The 16,009-nt window shown below is 49.4% G+C and overlaps 1 protein-coding gene across 1 annotated transcript in view; it reads right to left on the minus strand.

Moving 5' to 3' along the window:
* Positions 1 to 424: 424 nt before the first annotated feature.
* dok2 (docking protein 2) overlaps positions 425 to 16,009 on the minus strand; it is a 16,500-nt gene continuing 915 nt past the window's right edge. Inside the window, exons 4-8 of the mRNA XM_085366956.1 lie at positions 10,142 to 10,250; positions 3,344 to 3,513; positions 2,826 to 3,098; positions 2,630 to 2,743; positions 425 to 1,267 (exon numbers count right to left, since the gene is read on the minus strand). Coding sequence (XP_085223082.1) covers positions 425 to 1,267; positions 2,630 to 2,743; positions 2,826 to 3,098; positions 3,344 to 3,513; positions 10,142 to 10,250 — 1,509 coding nt within the window. The remainder of the gene's footprint in view (positions 1,268 to 2,629; positions 2,744 to 2,825; positions 3,099 to 3,343; positions 3,514 to 10,141; positions 10,251 to 16,009) is intronic.

Here is a 16,009-nt window from a genome sequence, read left to right on the forward strand (position 1 = left end):
AATGACACAGTGAATTTACGTTCATTATTATATTTACCAAATGCCACAGTTTTGTATCATTTTACTTAGTTGTGCGTTGCGTGTAAATGTGTGAAGTCAGGATGAAAGTCTGAGTCATGACACGGACCCTACAGTTTGACTTTATTGTCCTCACAGTAACACAGCTGCACGTGTTGCAACACATGAACATGCGACACGTTTCCAGTAACATCATCACAGCTGCGCCCACATTCAAGGTAAAAGCAATAAAACTGAAGAAAGCGAGTAAGAACCAGCAGGTGGCGCCGACAGCGCCCGTTAGCTCTCGCTGCCACTGAGCTCAGTTAAACTTTACAAAGTGCCTTAAGGAGACATCGATCAACCAAACTCAAAGTTACAACTTATAAATAATTCTTTAAAACTAACTTCGGTGCTCGGTTCTCTTCTACGCCATTTTCACCATCACGTTGTTGTACGGCGAATCCTGGCGCTGCTCTCTAAGCTCCTCCCTTAATCCAGGCTCCTCACTCTCCTCGTCCGCTTCTTCTTCTGCTTCTTCTTCTGCTTCTTCGTTGCTGCTTTGTGATTTGGGAAACGCCCTCTGGGCTTGTTTGGGCACAGCGTAGTCATCGACTCGGGGGTTATACGGGTACTCGTGACCTTTGGGGTCAGCAGCTGTACCCATAATCCTCCAGGCATCTCCTCTCATCTCCTCGGGGTCGTCGTACACCGAGGTGGAGAGGGTGGATTTCTGTCCTTTGGCGGCGGCGGCAGCGCAGCCTTCGGGCTCGTCATAGATGTGGTCCAACGTCTTGACGGTGTCACCGTCGCTCGTGAAGACGTTCCTGATCTTCATCTCGTCAATGCTGTCGTACAGCGGGTCAGCGCCCGCATGGCCGCTGTCTGTACGGTGAGAGTTCAGGATGTCGGTCATGACGTTCTTGGCGATGGTGTCAAAGGGCAGCGAGTAGTCTGCCTCGCTGCCGGTGCAGGGCGCTGCCACGTTGGCGCTCCTCTTCTCCCTCTTGGTGCCTCTCTCGGTCGACATGGTGATCTGCGAGTACGTCTGTTCCGGCTTGGCGCTCGGCTTGGGGCTGAGGCGGGGGTTGGGGACCGAGCCGGGGGCGGGGCCGGTGTTCAGATTAGGGCTGGAGTCGGGGCTGGCGTTGGGCAGGGGGCAGCTGGAGATCATCTTGACCTGATTCTTTCGAGGGGCGGGGAGGCGAGAGTCCAGGTTCAAACTCTTCACTCCGGTCAGAGTTTTATCCACCGGAGGCTCGAGACGACACTGAGAACAGGACAGGAAGTGGGTCAGTATCACGTGTTCGCTTTCATCATCATTGAATCAAACAGTGACTGAACGGCGTCGCGATTGAATGATGTCATTGGTCATCAGCTAAGGGTGTCAAATAAGAAGCTCGAGCAAACAAGTTCTGACAGACAATCAGGACGGAGCACGATGTGAACATCGAAGCATCACGTGAGCACTCCTCACAGCTGTGGCACTCACCTGGCAGAAACACCACTGTGCCTCCACCTTCCAGCTGATGGAGCAGCTGCTGGCAGCCGCCCTCGTTCTTCTTCTCTGAACATATTTCAAGCCGCTTGTAGAACAAAATGACGACACGTGTGACTGTGGAAACTATTTGAATCATATGAACTCTGATACTCTGAACCTCGACTTTACTGAGGAGTCGAGAGTCATCGTAAGCGAGTCAAAGGCAAAAGCTGAGGTTTGGCGCCAAGGACAATAAAAATACATCAGTCCAACCAAATACTGAGAAAACACACGAGCGCCAAAGATTATTGGCTTGTGTGAAACACCGACGGCCCTCCGCCTGCTCGCCGGTTTGAAAAGAGGCCCCTCCTATTTCTTTGTGTCATATCCTGGGATGTTTATCAGTAGAGCGGTTTGTTGTATTATTTAATAAATGGAGTCAGTTCCTGTTCCCACTGCCTCGGAGCGACTGCGACCTCATCATTTCCTCAGGAACTAAAAACATATTCAGGACCAGCTCCGGTGTGAGCAGAGGTAAACTGGTTCCCATTGCCCCAGAGGCGGGGATGGGGTGGGGGGTGGAGCACAGCGCAGTACCGGTGCAATGCGCTCCCTCTTGTCTCTGATCTCCCACTGAGATCATCAGGTAACCCTACGCCGGAAGGCCGGACCTTCCTGTGGGAGGACGACATCGGGCTGCGGCTGATGAAACCCTTAAAAAGACCCAGGGCAAGGGAGCTTCTGGCTCCGCCTTCAAAGGAAGGACAAGGCGTGGGGGAAAGATGGAGTATGAGGGAGGCTGTGACGAGCGTTAGGGGGACGGTCGGTGAAGGGTCGCTCACGGCCCTGCAAGCTCCCGGCAGGTACGCTTACCTGTGCTCACACCAGCTTATCATGATATGTTTTAATAAGCTGGTGTAAGCACAGGTAAGCGTTGTTGTTGAGCCACATCCTAATTATTTCAGCTTTTCTCGTTTACAGCTGCTTAAATAAAGGATGTGAAGACGTTTGACTTTATCCGATCGTCAGCAAAGAAATCACAGTTTCGCTTCAGCTGCTTTGTTCTTTAACCATGAAACACTCGCCCCTCGGATTCCTTACAGACGCTCTTCTTTCTGATTTTACTGGTTTGGCCTCTGTTCCATTTCTTACCATCTGGGGGCGCTGCTGCTGTTGCTGTGAGGCGTTGCAGCTCTCTTTGTCGATGTGATGAATCATCTGGAGGTTCGGCGGCTCGCTCACCATGCTGTACACGTCGTCCGCTGCCTGCAGAGAGAAGGCGGGACGTTTTAAGCGGGCTCAGTCGTACCCGAGCTCTGAACGTTCAGGAGCTGAGGTGTGGGCTCACCTGAGCGGCCGGGGGCATCTGGCTGCGGGACTGAGGCAGCGTCCTGCTCTGGGCCAGCGGCAGGCTGTGCGGTGGGGGGGGCAAGCTGAAGCTCTGGGTGGTGTCTGGACTCGCCTGGCCCCCCCCGGAGGTCTGTCTGTGGGGAGGGGCGACCTTCTGCAGGTTGATGGCGGCTTCCACGGCCTGGAAAAGGACGTTCCCCTGTTTGGTGTCGAACTCAAAGTTCCCTTCGCCGGAGTCGCAGCGCCGACCCGCCTCGAAGGAGAAAGTGGCCTAAAGAAAGCAGAAAGCCAGAGACGCTCACACAGGCTGACGAGCCAACACGGCGTCATGACATCTTACAGCAGGACGTGTCAGACGGTTTCCTGCAGCCGAGAAGCTGCGACCGTGTCAGCAAAGAACCGGAAACGAGTCCGGTCACAACAAACCAGCACACGTAATCTCTTTACTTCAGCCCAGAAACATCCTGCTGTGAAGTCTGCTGAGAATCCTGGTTTTATTCTGAAAGTGTGTCACACCTTGTCGCGCCCAAAGCGCCGCAGGTATCTGTACGGCCAGGTGTACACGATGTCCCCTCCCTTGTCCAGCAGGTGCAGAGCGTCCATGCCAGTTCGCAGGACGCCGTCCCCCTTCAGCCTGCAGCGATCAGACGCCTCCGTCCTCCGAATGGACACCCTGAAGTCACGCACTGACGCACACACACAGTTATTATTCAGTTAGTCTGCAGAAACACAGAGATCATTGAGTATTGATTACTTATAGATTAGAGTGAAATGAGGATGAGGTATCAGACAAAGAAGGATTATTTTGATCCTGGACTAATTGATGAGGGCGGCTCTGATCAGAGAGGATGTTGTTATCACTGAGGCCCAACTCTGCGAACGTGCTGCGGCTTCTCGTGGTTTCACGTCTCGATAGAAATGATGTTGTGAGTAAATAATAAATCGTCTTTGGCTGCATGAAACACACGCGTGTTTTTAACGATGATGAGCGGATTGTTTTTGTTTCTTGTGGCTGAGCTGCAGATTATTGAAAATGAAGAAAGAATCTTTCACAACATGAACTAAAAAGCAGATGTGATCTTTTTATCTGAGCGACGACGCTGCCTCTGGCGGCAGAACTTTTACATTCAGCTGTTGACCTGCAGCTGATGCTCCCAGAGGAAACCACACACGCTCGCAGGTCTACTTCAGCAGCAGCGCTCGTTAAACTGCTCCAGAACAAACACCTGATCCAATCAAACCGGAAAACCCCGCCTGACCCGTAAAACAGGGCGAAGATCCAACGGTGGGTCCTCACATGGTCGAAAACCTACGCACGTCCCCACAAGGACACACGTACACACGTGTGGGTGTTCATGTGTGTTCGTGTGTGTGCTGCAGGTGTTGGAGGATGTGGGACAACAGTAGCAACTACAGGAGGTGTTCATTACGACCTCAGAGTTACACAAAATGCTCCAAATGTGGTAAAACTGCCGCAGCTGTGAAGTGCTATTTATACTCCCGGCTTATAAAATGTTACTTCCTGTCTCTGTTGTTGATCCAAACTGCCGCGCGTTTGAAGATCGTAACATAACTTTTATTTACAGTAGGCTGTACTGAAGCAAGGCGCCCTGATGCAGAGCGGTGTTACTGATGAGACTAACAGGAAGTGTCACACTCGGCTATGAAGCTAAAAATATGCTCGACAGGGGGAAATGACACTTGCAGCTGCCCTCGTGCTCTGCATTTCGAGCTCATAGATCCAGATGTGGCTCAGATACCTCGGCGTCTCTGACCGACTCACCCTGAGATCACCTCGTCTGCAGAGACACGAAACACATGAACACGAGCGACTCGCTCAGGACAGACGCTGGAAACCCAGAGACAGCTTAAGGACTGTGACTCAGTGAGACAGTGAGACATTGTAATGACCGTCGTTCACTCAGATTAGTCAGTTATTCCAACTGGAAATGTGAGGAAAAGCTGGAAGAATTCAACTGGACTGGACACGAAGCCGGGCCGGTGGAGGTGTGAGGAGGAGCTTGGGGTGGATGGATGAGCTAGCAAATGTTGGAAATGTCCAAACTGTGCAAAAGTGCTTTAATTGCCTCATTGTCCTTATGTCAGCCGTGCCCACGCTGAACCCAAACACATTATTTAGACTTTTCTGCGGCGATAATCTGACTGTGGAGATTAAAAAGCTTCCAAGAGAAACAGCAGCGCGGTCAGGGGCAGCTGCACTAACACGTGGAAGCCATTTATTCCTTCTGTAGCTGCACGTTTGGACACTAGGGGGCGTACAGACAGCAAGAGCTTCATTCAGGTCTCTTTAGCGGGCATGCTAGCAGTGAGAGACGTTAGCTGGGATGAGGAAAAGAGTTGTGGTAGTTTCGAATCTCAGAAAGCGCTCGGGTCACATGGTCGGGTCACATGGCCGCACACACACGCCACAACAGTCACACCAGCATGCACAGCGCAGATAAAGACCAGCTGACAGACGCTGCTCAGAGCAGCTTCCAGCTCGGCGCTCCATCACGAGTCGAACGTTAACAACGTCTCTTTGTGCCTCGGAGGACGACGGGACAGTAAGGAGCCCTTTCAGCGCGTGGAGGTTTTACCGCGTGTAAACGTCGGCACAGTTCAGGCCGCTGGTTTACCTCAGCACTTCATTCACCACCAGCTAAAAAGAAACCGTTAACCTCATCGACAGCTCAGGTGGAAACCAGCTGAGAAAAAATAGAAACAGCAGGTGTAAAACCAGTGACGGCGCTGTCCTCTGATTGCATTTCTATTTCTGCTCATGGGCGGAGCAACAAGCCACCGCTGAAGCGGCGAGGTCAGGCCTCGTGTTAACGATGTCTTTGTGAGAAACGTGACCTTATGAACCATCAGCACAGAAACATCAGGCCTTCAGCGTCGTCTGAGAGACAAACATGAACCTGTCTGATTCTCACAGAGACGCAGCTGAAACACTTCCTCACGCGTCTTCATGACTGTGCTTCATCTAAAGTGAAGTGCACAGCGTCTTCACTCCAGCCAAAGTAATAAAGTACCAGCTCCGAAAAGTACTCAGAGTAAAGTAGCTTCTACCAGCTGAAGCCTGTGATATATGAATGTGATAATCAATAATATTGGGAGATGGGAACACAAACTTCAGTCTAAATATTAATTCTGATAAAAAATTTCTCAGGTTGAATCATTTCTGTGGAAGCTGAGCAGAAAAAGCAGGACAATAAAAATGTGAGGGGGCCTTTGAGCCTGAACAGGTCAGCGTGTGGGGTCGGGGGTTACAGGGGCTCCGTGTGGGGAGAACAATCAGAGCTCCAGGAGACGTTCTGAGGATCAGCTGACCTGCTGCTCTCTCTGGACGTACACACCTGGATCCATCCAGATGTGAGCAGATGTTTCCTGAGCTGTCCTAGCTGAGTCCATCCTCCACACTGACACTGCTGATGCTGTCTTTATATCAGACACTAGGAAGGTGGAGCTCACTCAGTGAATCTCTGAGCTAACTGTGACCATGAACCCACAGCCACTGTGCACCAGTCACACACTGGTCTTTACTGTGAGTCACCTGTTTATCCTGGACTAACCTGTGAACCGAGACTCTACGACCTCGGTTCACAGGTTAAAGGTTAAAGTTCATGTAGGTACAGACTGAGCACGTGCGGTGGTTTGGACAGGCTGCGTGAGAAAGCCTTCTGAAACAGAGTCCTGTGGACAGACAAAGCGTGACTGTCCAGCATGGACAGCAGCTGGGACCAGCTCGTCCACAGCTGTGTGGTTCAGGACAGAGTAACGGAGCTCCGCCCTCTCAGCTCCCGTACACACTGCTTATGGAGAAACACTCTTTATATTTACCGACGTCCTCGCCTCTGACGAAGCAACAGTCATAATAGCAGGTCATGAACTGAACCCTTTCACCAGACGCCGGCTAACTCGCAGTCGTGCAGCACAATCAGACAAAGTAAAGACTCTGAGGTTGAGTCGTTACGATGCAGCACGAACATATTTGTGTTCAGCTGCAGGTTTCTCTGACCTGCGGGCCACAGACTGTGTCTGACATCAGCTTCCTGTTTGTGGACGGATACACGTCAACGTGTCCCGAAAAGAAAAAGGGAAGACGGGGCTGATTGCAAAGACAAATAGAAACCCACAAGCAAAGTTAAAAACACTAAATAAAGAGCTGTTTCAGGGTCCTGAGCTGAGACGTGCGAGGCTCGCTGCTGCCCAAACGGCAGCTACTTCCTGTTTGGAAAGAACAGAAACAGGAAGTTTGCCCTGTGAAGATAAAAGCTGAGGTCGTCCTGCAGCCGCTGGTCACTGCAGCGATGCAACACCCTGCGACACGCCTCACCGCAGCAGGAACCCGCGCACACAAGTTTCCACTACACACGGCGTGTTAACAATGAGCTGCAGAGCGACAGTGGAAACTGTCAGGGCGCCGCGCAAACCGTTGATCACGCGACTTCCTGCAGGCCAAACCCGAGAAGACAAACAAACACTTTTAAAATTAAACCCTGAAGACTGAACTCAGGTCTGTCTCTGTGCGTCTGCTGCCCCACAAACACCACCACCAAATATCCTGGCTCACACTTTTCTTACCAGGCTGGGGTCTGAAAAACCTTCAGCTGACTGGTCAAACTGGCGACCTGATATGAAGCTGTGCTTTGAAGCATCAGGTCAGCTGATCTGTCACGTCAGGACGAAGCATCGCCTAAAGCAACATCTGGATTTTTACTTAATATTAAGGTCTAAAGACCTGAGTCTGAACCACCAAAAGACAGAAACTCAGTTTTACTGCTCTCAGGGAGCCCCGGGACTCTGGAGGGCAACCGCTGGAAGATCCTAATGCAAACACACAGGATGGCTACAGAGTGGGAGTGGGTAAGGACCCCCGAGAAGCTTGTGAGGGTGGAAACCATCCCCTGTGACAGAGCACACTCAAACTACTGCTCAAGTGTTTCTAATCAGGAACTGATGCTTCCTCTGATGCAGTTTCATAATCTGTGACCAAAACGATATCGAGTCCTGAAACAAGCACCGAGGTCCTGTCAGGATCACGGCTGCCGAACACAACATGGATTTTACTGCTCAGTGTTTCAGTGAAGGTCCCGTTTGACCACGAAGAGCTTCACTCTCTGAAGTTACGCGAAAAACTGAGACGCAGAGCCGGCGCTCGTGTCCCCGTCAGAGACGAGGTTTCCCATTATTCAGAGAGAACGAGGCTGTGGGAAGGACGCAGCTCAGCTGAGTGTGTGTGTCTGTGTGTGTGTCTGTGTGTGTGTCTGTGTGTGTATCTGTGTGTGTCTGTGTGTGTCTGTGTGTGTGTCTGTGTGTGTGTCTGTGTGTGTATCTGTGTGTGTCTGTGTGTGTCTGTGTGTGTGTCTGTGTGTGTATCTGTGTGTGTGTGTCTGTGTGTGTCTGTGTGTGTATCTGTGTGTGTGTGTCTGTGTGTGTGTGTCTGTGTGTCTGTGTGTGTGTGTCTGTGTGTGTGTGTGTGTCTGTGTGTGTGTGTGTCTGTGTGTGTGTGTGTGTGTGTCTGTGTGTCTGTGTGTGTGTGTGTGTCTGTGTGTCTGTGTGTGTGTGTGTGTGTGTGTGTCTGTGTGTGTGTGTCTGTGTGTCTGTGTGTCTGTGTGTGTGTGTGTGTCTGTGTGTCTGTGTGTCTGTGTGTGTGTGTGTGTCTGTGTGTGTGTGTCTGTGTGTGTGTGTCTGTGTGTCTGTGTGTGTGTGTGTGTCTGTGTGTGTGTGTCTGTGTGTCTGTGTGTCTGTGTGTGTGTCTGTGCGTGTGTGTGTGTGTCTGTGTCTGTGTGTGTGTGTGTGTGTGTGTGTGTGTGTCTGTGTGTGTGTCTGTGAGTGTGTGTGTGTCTGTGTGTGTGTGTCTGTGTGTCTGTCTGTGTGTCTGTGAGTGTGTGTCTGTGTGTGTGTGTCTGTGTGTGTGTGTCTGTGTGTGTGTGTCTGTGTGAGTGTGTCTGTGTGTGTGTGTGTGTGTGTGTGAGTGTGTGTGTCTGTGTGTGTGTGTTGTAGCAGCTGAATGTGTCATTTTGGTTGCAGCTGCTAATTTTAGCTGCAGAGGGAAAACGAGAGGAGGAAGTGAGGTTTGGTTGAAGGTGCAACAGAGGAAGTCCTGACTGAAGGTCGCACTGAAAACAAAGCGCTGCGAGAGCTCGCTGAACCCGCAACGAGCAGAAACGAAGGAGGAGGGGCTGAGTTTAGAACGCTGACTGCGTGTGCTGTTTTTGTCTCTCCTGTTTTTCGTCTTTTTAAGCCCTTTAAAAAAACGACGACAGCAGATCCTGTTCAACGCGTCAGGCAGCTAAACTAATCAGAGTAGAATAAAACAACAATAGAAGCGTCTCAGAGCTCGGGCCCGTTTCAACCACAGAATAAACACAGACAGACGCAGACGTCTGCTCTACACTGCAGCAAAGACTCTGGGGCTGCGTTCACACTGCAGGTGAAAGCGCATGAAATCCGACTTTTTCAACCCTCTGCGACTCATATCCGATCACGGTGTGACAGTGTGAACGGCACAAATCCGACCTGGGTCACTTCCGTATGTGGTCCTGAATCCGACACATATCTGATGTTTTAGAAAGCGACTGCTGTTTGACGGTCACGTCGCATTAAATCCGTCTTTTACGTTCCTGACACAAGACAGACGCCGATTATCAGCGCCGGAGAAGACATCGCGAACGCTTCCTGTCCGTCCAGTACAACTGCTGGGAAGACAGTGTTGGAGAAACGTGAACATTTCATTTGTTCTGTATAATCTGCAGATTCTGACAGAAATCTGCAGCTAGAAGCTCCGCTCCTCTAAAACAGCAACAAGGATCATTATTAGGTTATTTACATTATTATGTAAATAACAAAATAACTTAAAGCAAAAACTGGGAAACGTGAAGTCCGAAGTCTTTATATTAAGGCCATCAGTCAAACACTGTTTGTTCTGGGTCTAAACAGAGCGCGCTGTGTGTGACGTCTTCTTTTGCGCATGCAGCCACTTTGACCGTTTGCTGTAGCATTTTATTTGTAGTGTGAACGAGCAGACAAAACAATCGGATTTGATCAAAAAATCGGTTTTGAGCATTAAGACCTGCAGAGTGAACGCAGCCTGAGACTACGTTTTGGACGAGCTGCAGACGACTGAGCTGTAAGACACTATGCTTAGAGAGCCCAGGAGGGCCGAGGCTGCAGGTACCATAATTTAAGATAATTTAGTGTCTTTGTTGTTTCTTCCAGAGGAGTCACACACTACATGTGTTTCTGAAGACTGGACCCCCGACTGCCTCTGTCAGTCAGACAGGTGGACAGAGGGGTGGACAGAGGGGGTACCTGTCTCTCTGCCGCTGTACAGCGAGTTGTCTTCCATTCCTTCGTCTTCTTCCACCCTGGTTCCTCTCTGCAGGCTGCCTCGCTTCACGCCCGTATCCGTCCAGCTCATCTGCACGTTTGTCAGAGAATCAAAGTGTGAGAGCCGCAGCAAACAGACGTTATTCAAATGTCTTTATACGTCCACAGGGTTCAGTGCTAGGACCAATTCTGTTTACATTATACATGCTTCCCTTAGGCAGCATCATTAGAAGACATAGCATACATTTACACTGCTATGCAGATGACACCCAGCTCTATCTGTCCATGAAGCCAGATAACACACACCAATGAGTTAAACTGCAGGAATGTCTTAAAGACATAAAGACCTGGATGGCCGCTAACTTTCTGCTTCTTAATTCAGATCAAACTGAGGTTATTGTACTCGGCCCTGAAAATCTTAGAAATATGGTATCTAAGCAGATTCTTACTCTGGATGGCATTACCTTGGCCTCCAGTAACACTGTGAGGAACCGTGGAGTCATTTTTGACCAGGACATGTCCTTCAACGCACATATTAAACAAATATGTAAGACTGCTTTCTTCCATTTGTGCAACATCTCTAAAGTTAGAAATATCCTGTCTCAGAGTGACGCTGAAAAACTACTTCATGCATTTATTACTTCCAAGCTGGACGACTGTAATTCATTATTATCAGGAAGTCCTAAAAACTCCCTGAAAAGCCTTCAGCTGATCCAAAATGCTGCAGCAAGAGTCCTGACAGGGACTAGAAAGAGAGCAGATTTCTCCTGTTTTGGCTTCCTGTTAAATCCAGAATTCAAAATCCTGCTCCTCACATACAAGGTCTTAAATAATCAGGCCCCATCTTATCTTAATGACCTTGTAGTACCATATCACCCTATTAGAGCACTTCGCTCTCGCTCTGCAGGCCTACTTGTTGTTCCTAGAGTATTTAAAAGTAGAATGGGAGGCAGAGCCTTCAGTTTTCAGGCCCCTCTTCTGTGGAACCAGCTTCCAGTTTGGATTCAGGAGACAGACACTATCTCTACTTTCAAGATTAGGCTTCAAACTTTCCTTTTTGCTAAAGCATATAGTTAGGGCTGGACCAGGTGACCCTGAATCCTCCCTTAGTTATGCTGCAATAGACGTAGGCTGCCGGGGATTCCCATGATGCACTGGGTGTTTCTGCTTCACTCACTATGTGTTAACAGACCTCTCTGCACTGAATCATATCTGTTATTAACCTCTGTCTCTCTTCCACAGCATGTCTTTATCCTGTCTTCCTTCTCTCACCCCAACCAATCACAGCAGATGGCCCCGCCCCTCCCTGAGCCTGGTGCTGCCGGAGGTTTCTTCCTGTTAAAAGGGAGTTTTTCCTTCCCACTGTCACCAAAGTGCTGCTCATAGGGGGTCATATGATTGTTGGGTTTTTCTCTGTATCTATCTTTGTAGGGTCGACTGTACAATATAAAGCGCCTTCAGGCGACTGTTGTTGTGATTTGGTGCTGTGTAAATAAAACTGAATTGAACCATTGCGACTTCGCCATACTGGTCCACTTGATTGTCATAGTTTGTTCGATCTTTACTATTATATATTTTTCTACTTTAAGTTGTTGCAATCAGAAGGAACAGGACAAGGATCGAGAAAGAGGAAGAAAAGTTGGGAAGAGACTCAACAAAAGGAGAAGGAAAGAAAACCACAGAAGAAGAGAGACGAGAGAAAAGACCACAGGTGTCCAACTCCAGGCCTCGAGGGCCGGTGTCCTGCAGGTTTTCTATGTGTCCTTGAGCCAACACAGCAGATTCAAATGGCTAAATGACCTCCTCAACATGTCCTGAAGTTCTCCAGAGGGGAGAACCTCATGCCCAACAGAGCCAGAGTGGCCAGGCCCGCCAAGCAGCCGCCAGGAGTGAGGCAGTACACACCTGAGCACCCAGCCCCAGACACCAAGAACCACCAACGGGTGGGAGCATCAGCCACCTGCAGGGAGTGTGGTGGGGGTAGATAGGGGGGGGCTGAGATGTTCCCAGAGAGGTGGAGTCTAAGACCCGACCTGACACATAAACAGAGACGCACAGAGACTTGAAAACAGAGGTTTCACACCAGGCACAGCCTCAGAGTCCAGATATGTATTTTTCCAGAAGTTACAGTCCAGGAAGTTCTCCTTCTCAGATGCTTTTCAAGATAAAAGTCTTTTAAAGGACAGAGCTTCTTCAGAGGTGATGTTCAAAGCGAGAGCAGGTTCAAGTTTCCGGCTCAGAGTTAGTTTATTGGAAACTGGGTCAAACGTGTTCGTCAGCAGCCGCGTGCAGAAAGCCGTCACTGCACCAGATGGAACGTTTATCTCACCGGGAAAGTCTAAATGATTCATTTATTTATGCATCTATGAAGATGGATGGGCACATATTTCAGTGAGCTAACACAGATATGAACTCTCACTGTGTGGTCGTATCTTTGTGTTTCCTTGTTTTTATTGTTCTTCAAATATGATAAATGTGTATTTTTATCATAAACTTTGTGACGGCCACACAAACTTTAGTTTAACGTGATGTTTTTATCAGTGGTCTAATCAGTAACATCCAATCAAAGACGCCGAGCTAGCAGCTACTGCTACCTGCGTGAGAGGCCACGCCTCTCTTTTACTGCCTGCTTTTATTTTTCAATCCTGGAAGATTTTTGTTAAAGAGAACATCAAATGTGAGCATCACTGTTGCAAAAAGGAGGAAACCTTTTCATGCGCGGCTTCTTTTCGGTGCATGTTTTTATTTCCTCCTCTCAGAAGCTGCACTCTGATTGGCTGGTTGCTCGAGGACTATATTTCCTGTTACACAGAGCCTGAAAGAGGAAGTGGAGCTGTGAGTCAAGACAGTCAGCTGTCTGCCATCGCGCTGCTATTTATACCCACGGCTTCAACGTGACGGAGCAAAGCAGCAGGAGAAGAAGAAATGGCCGTCGGTCTGTAATGAGCCCTCAGCTGTGCCGCGGCGTTGTCATGGCGGCAGCATGCTGCCACACCTCCTGACCCTGACCTGGTCCTGCTCATCATTCAGACAAACATCAGCACGATCGCGGTGCTTCAGCTCACCTCTTTAGTCTTCCACTCTCCTAAAGCAGCTTTGCATGATTCACACATCAAACTAATCCTTCTGTGTCTCTTAGAGGCCTGGTGAAGCCTCCGCTCTGTCTGCTGATCGGCAACTTTAGGAAGCCTGCAGAGGGGCAGGGCCCAGCGCTAACATACATATACTTTTTAGTAAACACTGAGAAACAAAACAAAAAGTATAAAAGTACTCCCAAAAGTATTCTTAAAATGAAAGTAAATATTAGATTTTTATATTCAACAAATGTTTCATATTTTCATTTTCAGCAGAGACGCTCTGATGATGTGTTCGGTGTAAAACCTGTAAAATGTAGCCAGCACTGTCATAACCACAAATGTAACTAAATAACATAAAACATGAGGAAATTCATTAAAAGCTTGTTTGTATTTGTTCAGCTGCTTTGTAAACGAGTCAGTGGAGTGTGCACGGCGTAAAGACGACAGCCTCGTGCCTGACGACCCACGCGGGGTTTGAACCCAGTACGAGGGACCGACAGCGACCTCTGACCTGAGGACCCGAGTGCTCGGGAAGAAGCAGGAGGCCTCAGCAGGTCAGAGATCAGCTGGGGAGCTTCACCGCGCAGAGCTCGAAAAGCTCAAACTAACATTTTACATGAAACCTCAAATTTACCAACGACCGACGAGGAGAAGCCAAATCTGGAGTAACATGTGACCTCCTGTTAGTGCCGCAGCGTCGTGTGCAGTCTGAAGGCGATCCAACGCTGACTGGTTGAAACCAGTAAAAAGACGTTACAGAAGAAGTCAAAGCATGAAGAATCACCTCAGCCTCTGACACCAGCACAGGTTACAGATGTTTGAACCGTGACTCTCACACAGACTCAGCTCTCAGATATGACGCCCACATTTGTGACGGAGGAGCCTAAAGAACAGATCATGTGATGGCGAGCAATAGTTTCTGTTTTATCCGTGTTTAACTGGACGACGTTACATAGAAACCAGTAGAACCAACCACCTCGCCCTGCAGGCCGTTAAGCTGCAGGCAGACTCGTGGGATTAAGACTAGACTGTAATAAGATGTGTGGAACATCTGTTTTAAGTTTTCTGCAGGTTGTTAACTGGCTTGTGGTGTAACTACAGAGTGACAGCTCACACACTGTTGTGCTAATCAGCTGCTGTTCTGGTGGTACAGTCCTGCAGTCTGTGGTCTTAAACTAACAGCAGAGAGACATCATCACATGACCAACGGTTCATTTAAAAAGCTCTGGCGCTAACATTGAGGCCGCAGGACAACGATGGTGCTTGTAGCGCAGCAGCGAGCGTGGCATTGAATAGACGTCGGGGTTAGGCTCACAGGCATCGGGCTGTTTGCTGCGCTGGTGCTCAGACGCATTGTTTCCCTTAACACTGTTATCCCTGTTACACTAGTGTCTGAGCCGAGATCACATGAAGATGCTGGTGAATCGCGAGCAGTGAGAGGAGACATGAAGCAGGGTGTCATCAGCATAGCCATGGAGCGAGATGATGGAGGCGCTTTCAAAGGGCCCTAAACTGATCCCTGAGGGACGCAGCATGACCCAGCACCAGGACTCCAACAGGCCACATGAGGAACAGGAGGCGGTTCTTGAACCCTGAGCCTCTGTCAGTTACAGAGAGCAGCAGCATTAGAAGAGAAGGGAGAAGTTATCTCAGGTCGGCAGGAAGACGATGTTACAACACCAGCGCTGAAACAGTTTGCGGGTGAACATAAACTTCTTTTCTTAAAAGTGACGACTTACGAGAAACAGGAACCGCGTCCTCGCCAGCCTGAGGCCCGCCTGCAGCCAGTATATATGTACACATGATTGCACGAGTACAGACACACGCCTAAACACACCTGCACAGTCTGAGGTTGACCTCTGACCTGTCTGTTGTCTCTGAGCACTTTTTACAATCACTGTGACATCACACCTTCATTCAGGTGCCTACCAACCATCCCGAGGTCAGGGGTCGGTTTGTCACAGAGCCACCACCCTGATTAAGCTCAAAATGAGAGCCGTCACATGACCGTGGCCGTTTGGAGGTTCATAAAAACTCCCGAACAGTCAAAACGATGTTTTCAGACAATGAAATGAATCCAGTGAAATCTATGAACGTTTTCAAAGTAAAGGATGGACGACATCTTCCTGTTTCTAGCACAGCTTCACGTCCGAATGGACCCAAACCATAAACATGACCTTTGGTTTGGAAATGATGTTCCTCTTAGAGTCACGGAGGACCAGGAAGCAGGGGCAGGCGCAGGGCGGGGCTAGCGAGCGTCAGACCCAGCCACGGTCGGCCCGTTTCGATCCCAAGCACATTTTCGATGTCTGACACTGAGGTATTCCAAAAGTTTTCCGATTAGATGACACGATCCACTGGGTGATGTAGTTGTGATTTACACAGACGTTATTACAGATTCAGCTGAAGCAGCAATGTCAGCGTCACCTGCTCTTTACTCTGATTGGTCTATAACAGACCACTGTGGGCGAGGTTGTCTCACAGTTTCCTGTGACTGTGAGAGCCAAGTGTGTGCGTGTGTGTGTGTGTGTGTGTGTGTGTGTGCGTGTGTGTGTGTGTGTGTGTGTGTGTGTGTCTGTGTGTGTGTGTGTGTGTGTCTGTGTGTGTGTCTGTGTGTGTGTGTGTGTGTGTCTGTGTGTGCGTGTGTGTGTGTGCGTGTGTGTGTGTGTGTGTGTCTGTGTGTGTGTGTGTGTGTGTGTGTGTGTGTGTGTGTCTGTGTGTGTGTGTGTGTGTGCGTGTGTGTGTGTGTGTGTGTGTGTGTGTGTCTGTGTGT

The sequence above is a fragment of the Diplotaxodon limnothrissa genome, linkage group LG12, assembly GCF_057381915.1.
Source record: "Diplotaxodon limnothrissa isolate DT_005_m linkage group LG12, D_limnothrissa_male_GT1.1, whole genome shotgun sequence".
Taxonomy (NCBI): domain Eukaryota; kingdom Metazoa; phylum Chordata; class Actinopteri; order Cichliformes; family Cichlidae; genus Diplotaxodon; species Diplotaxodon limnothrissa.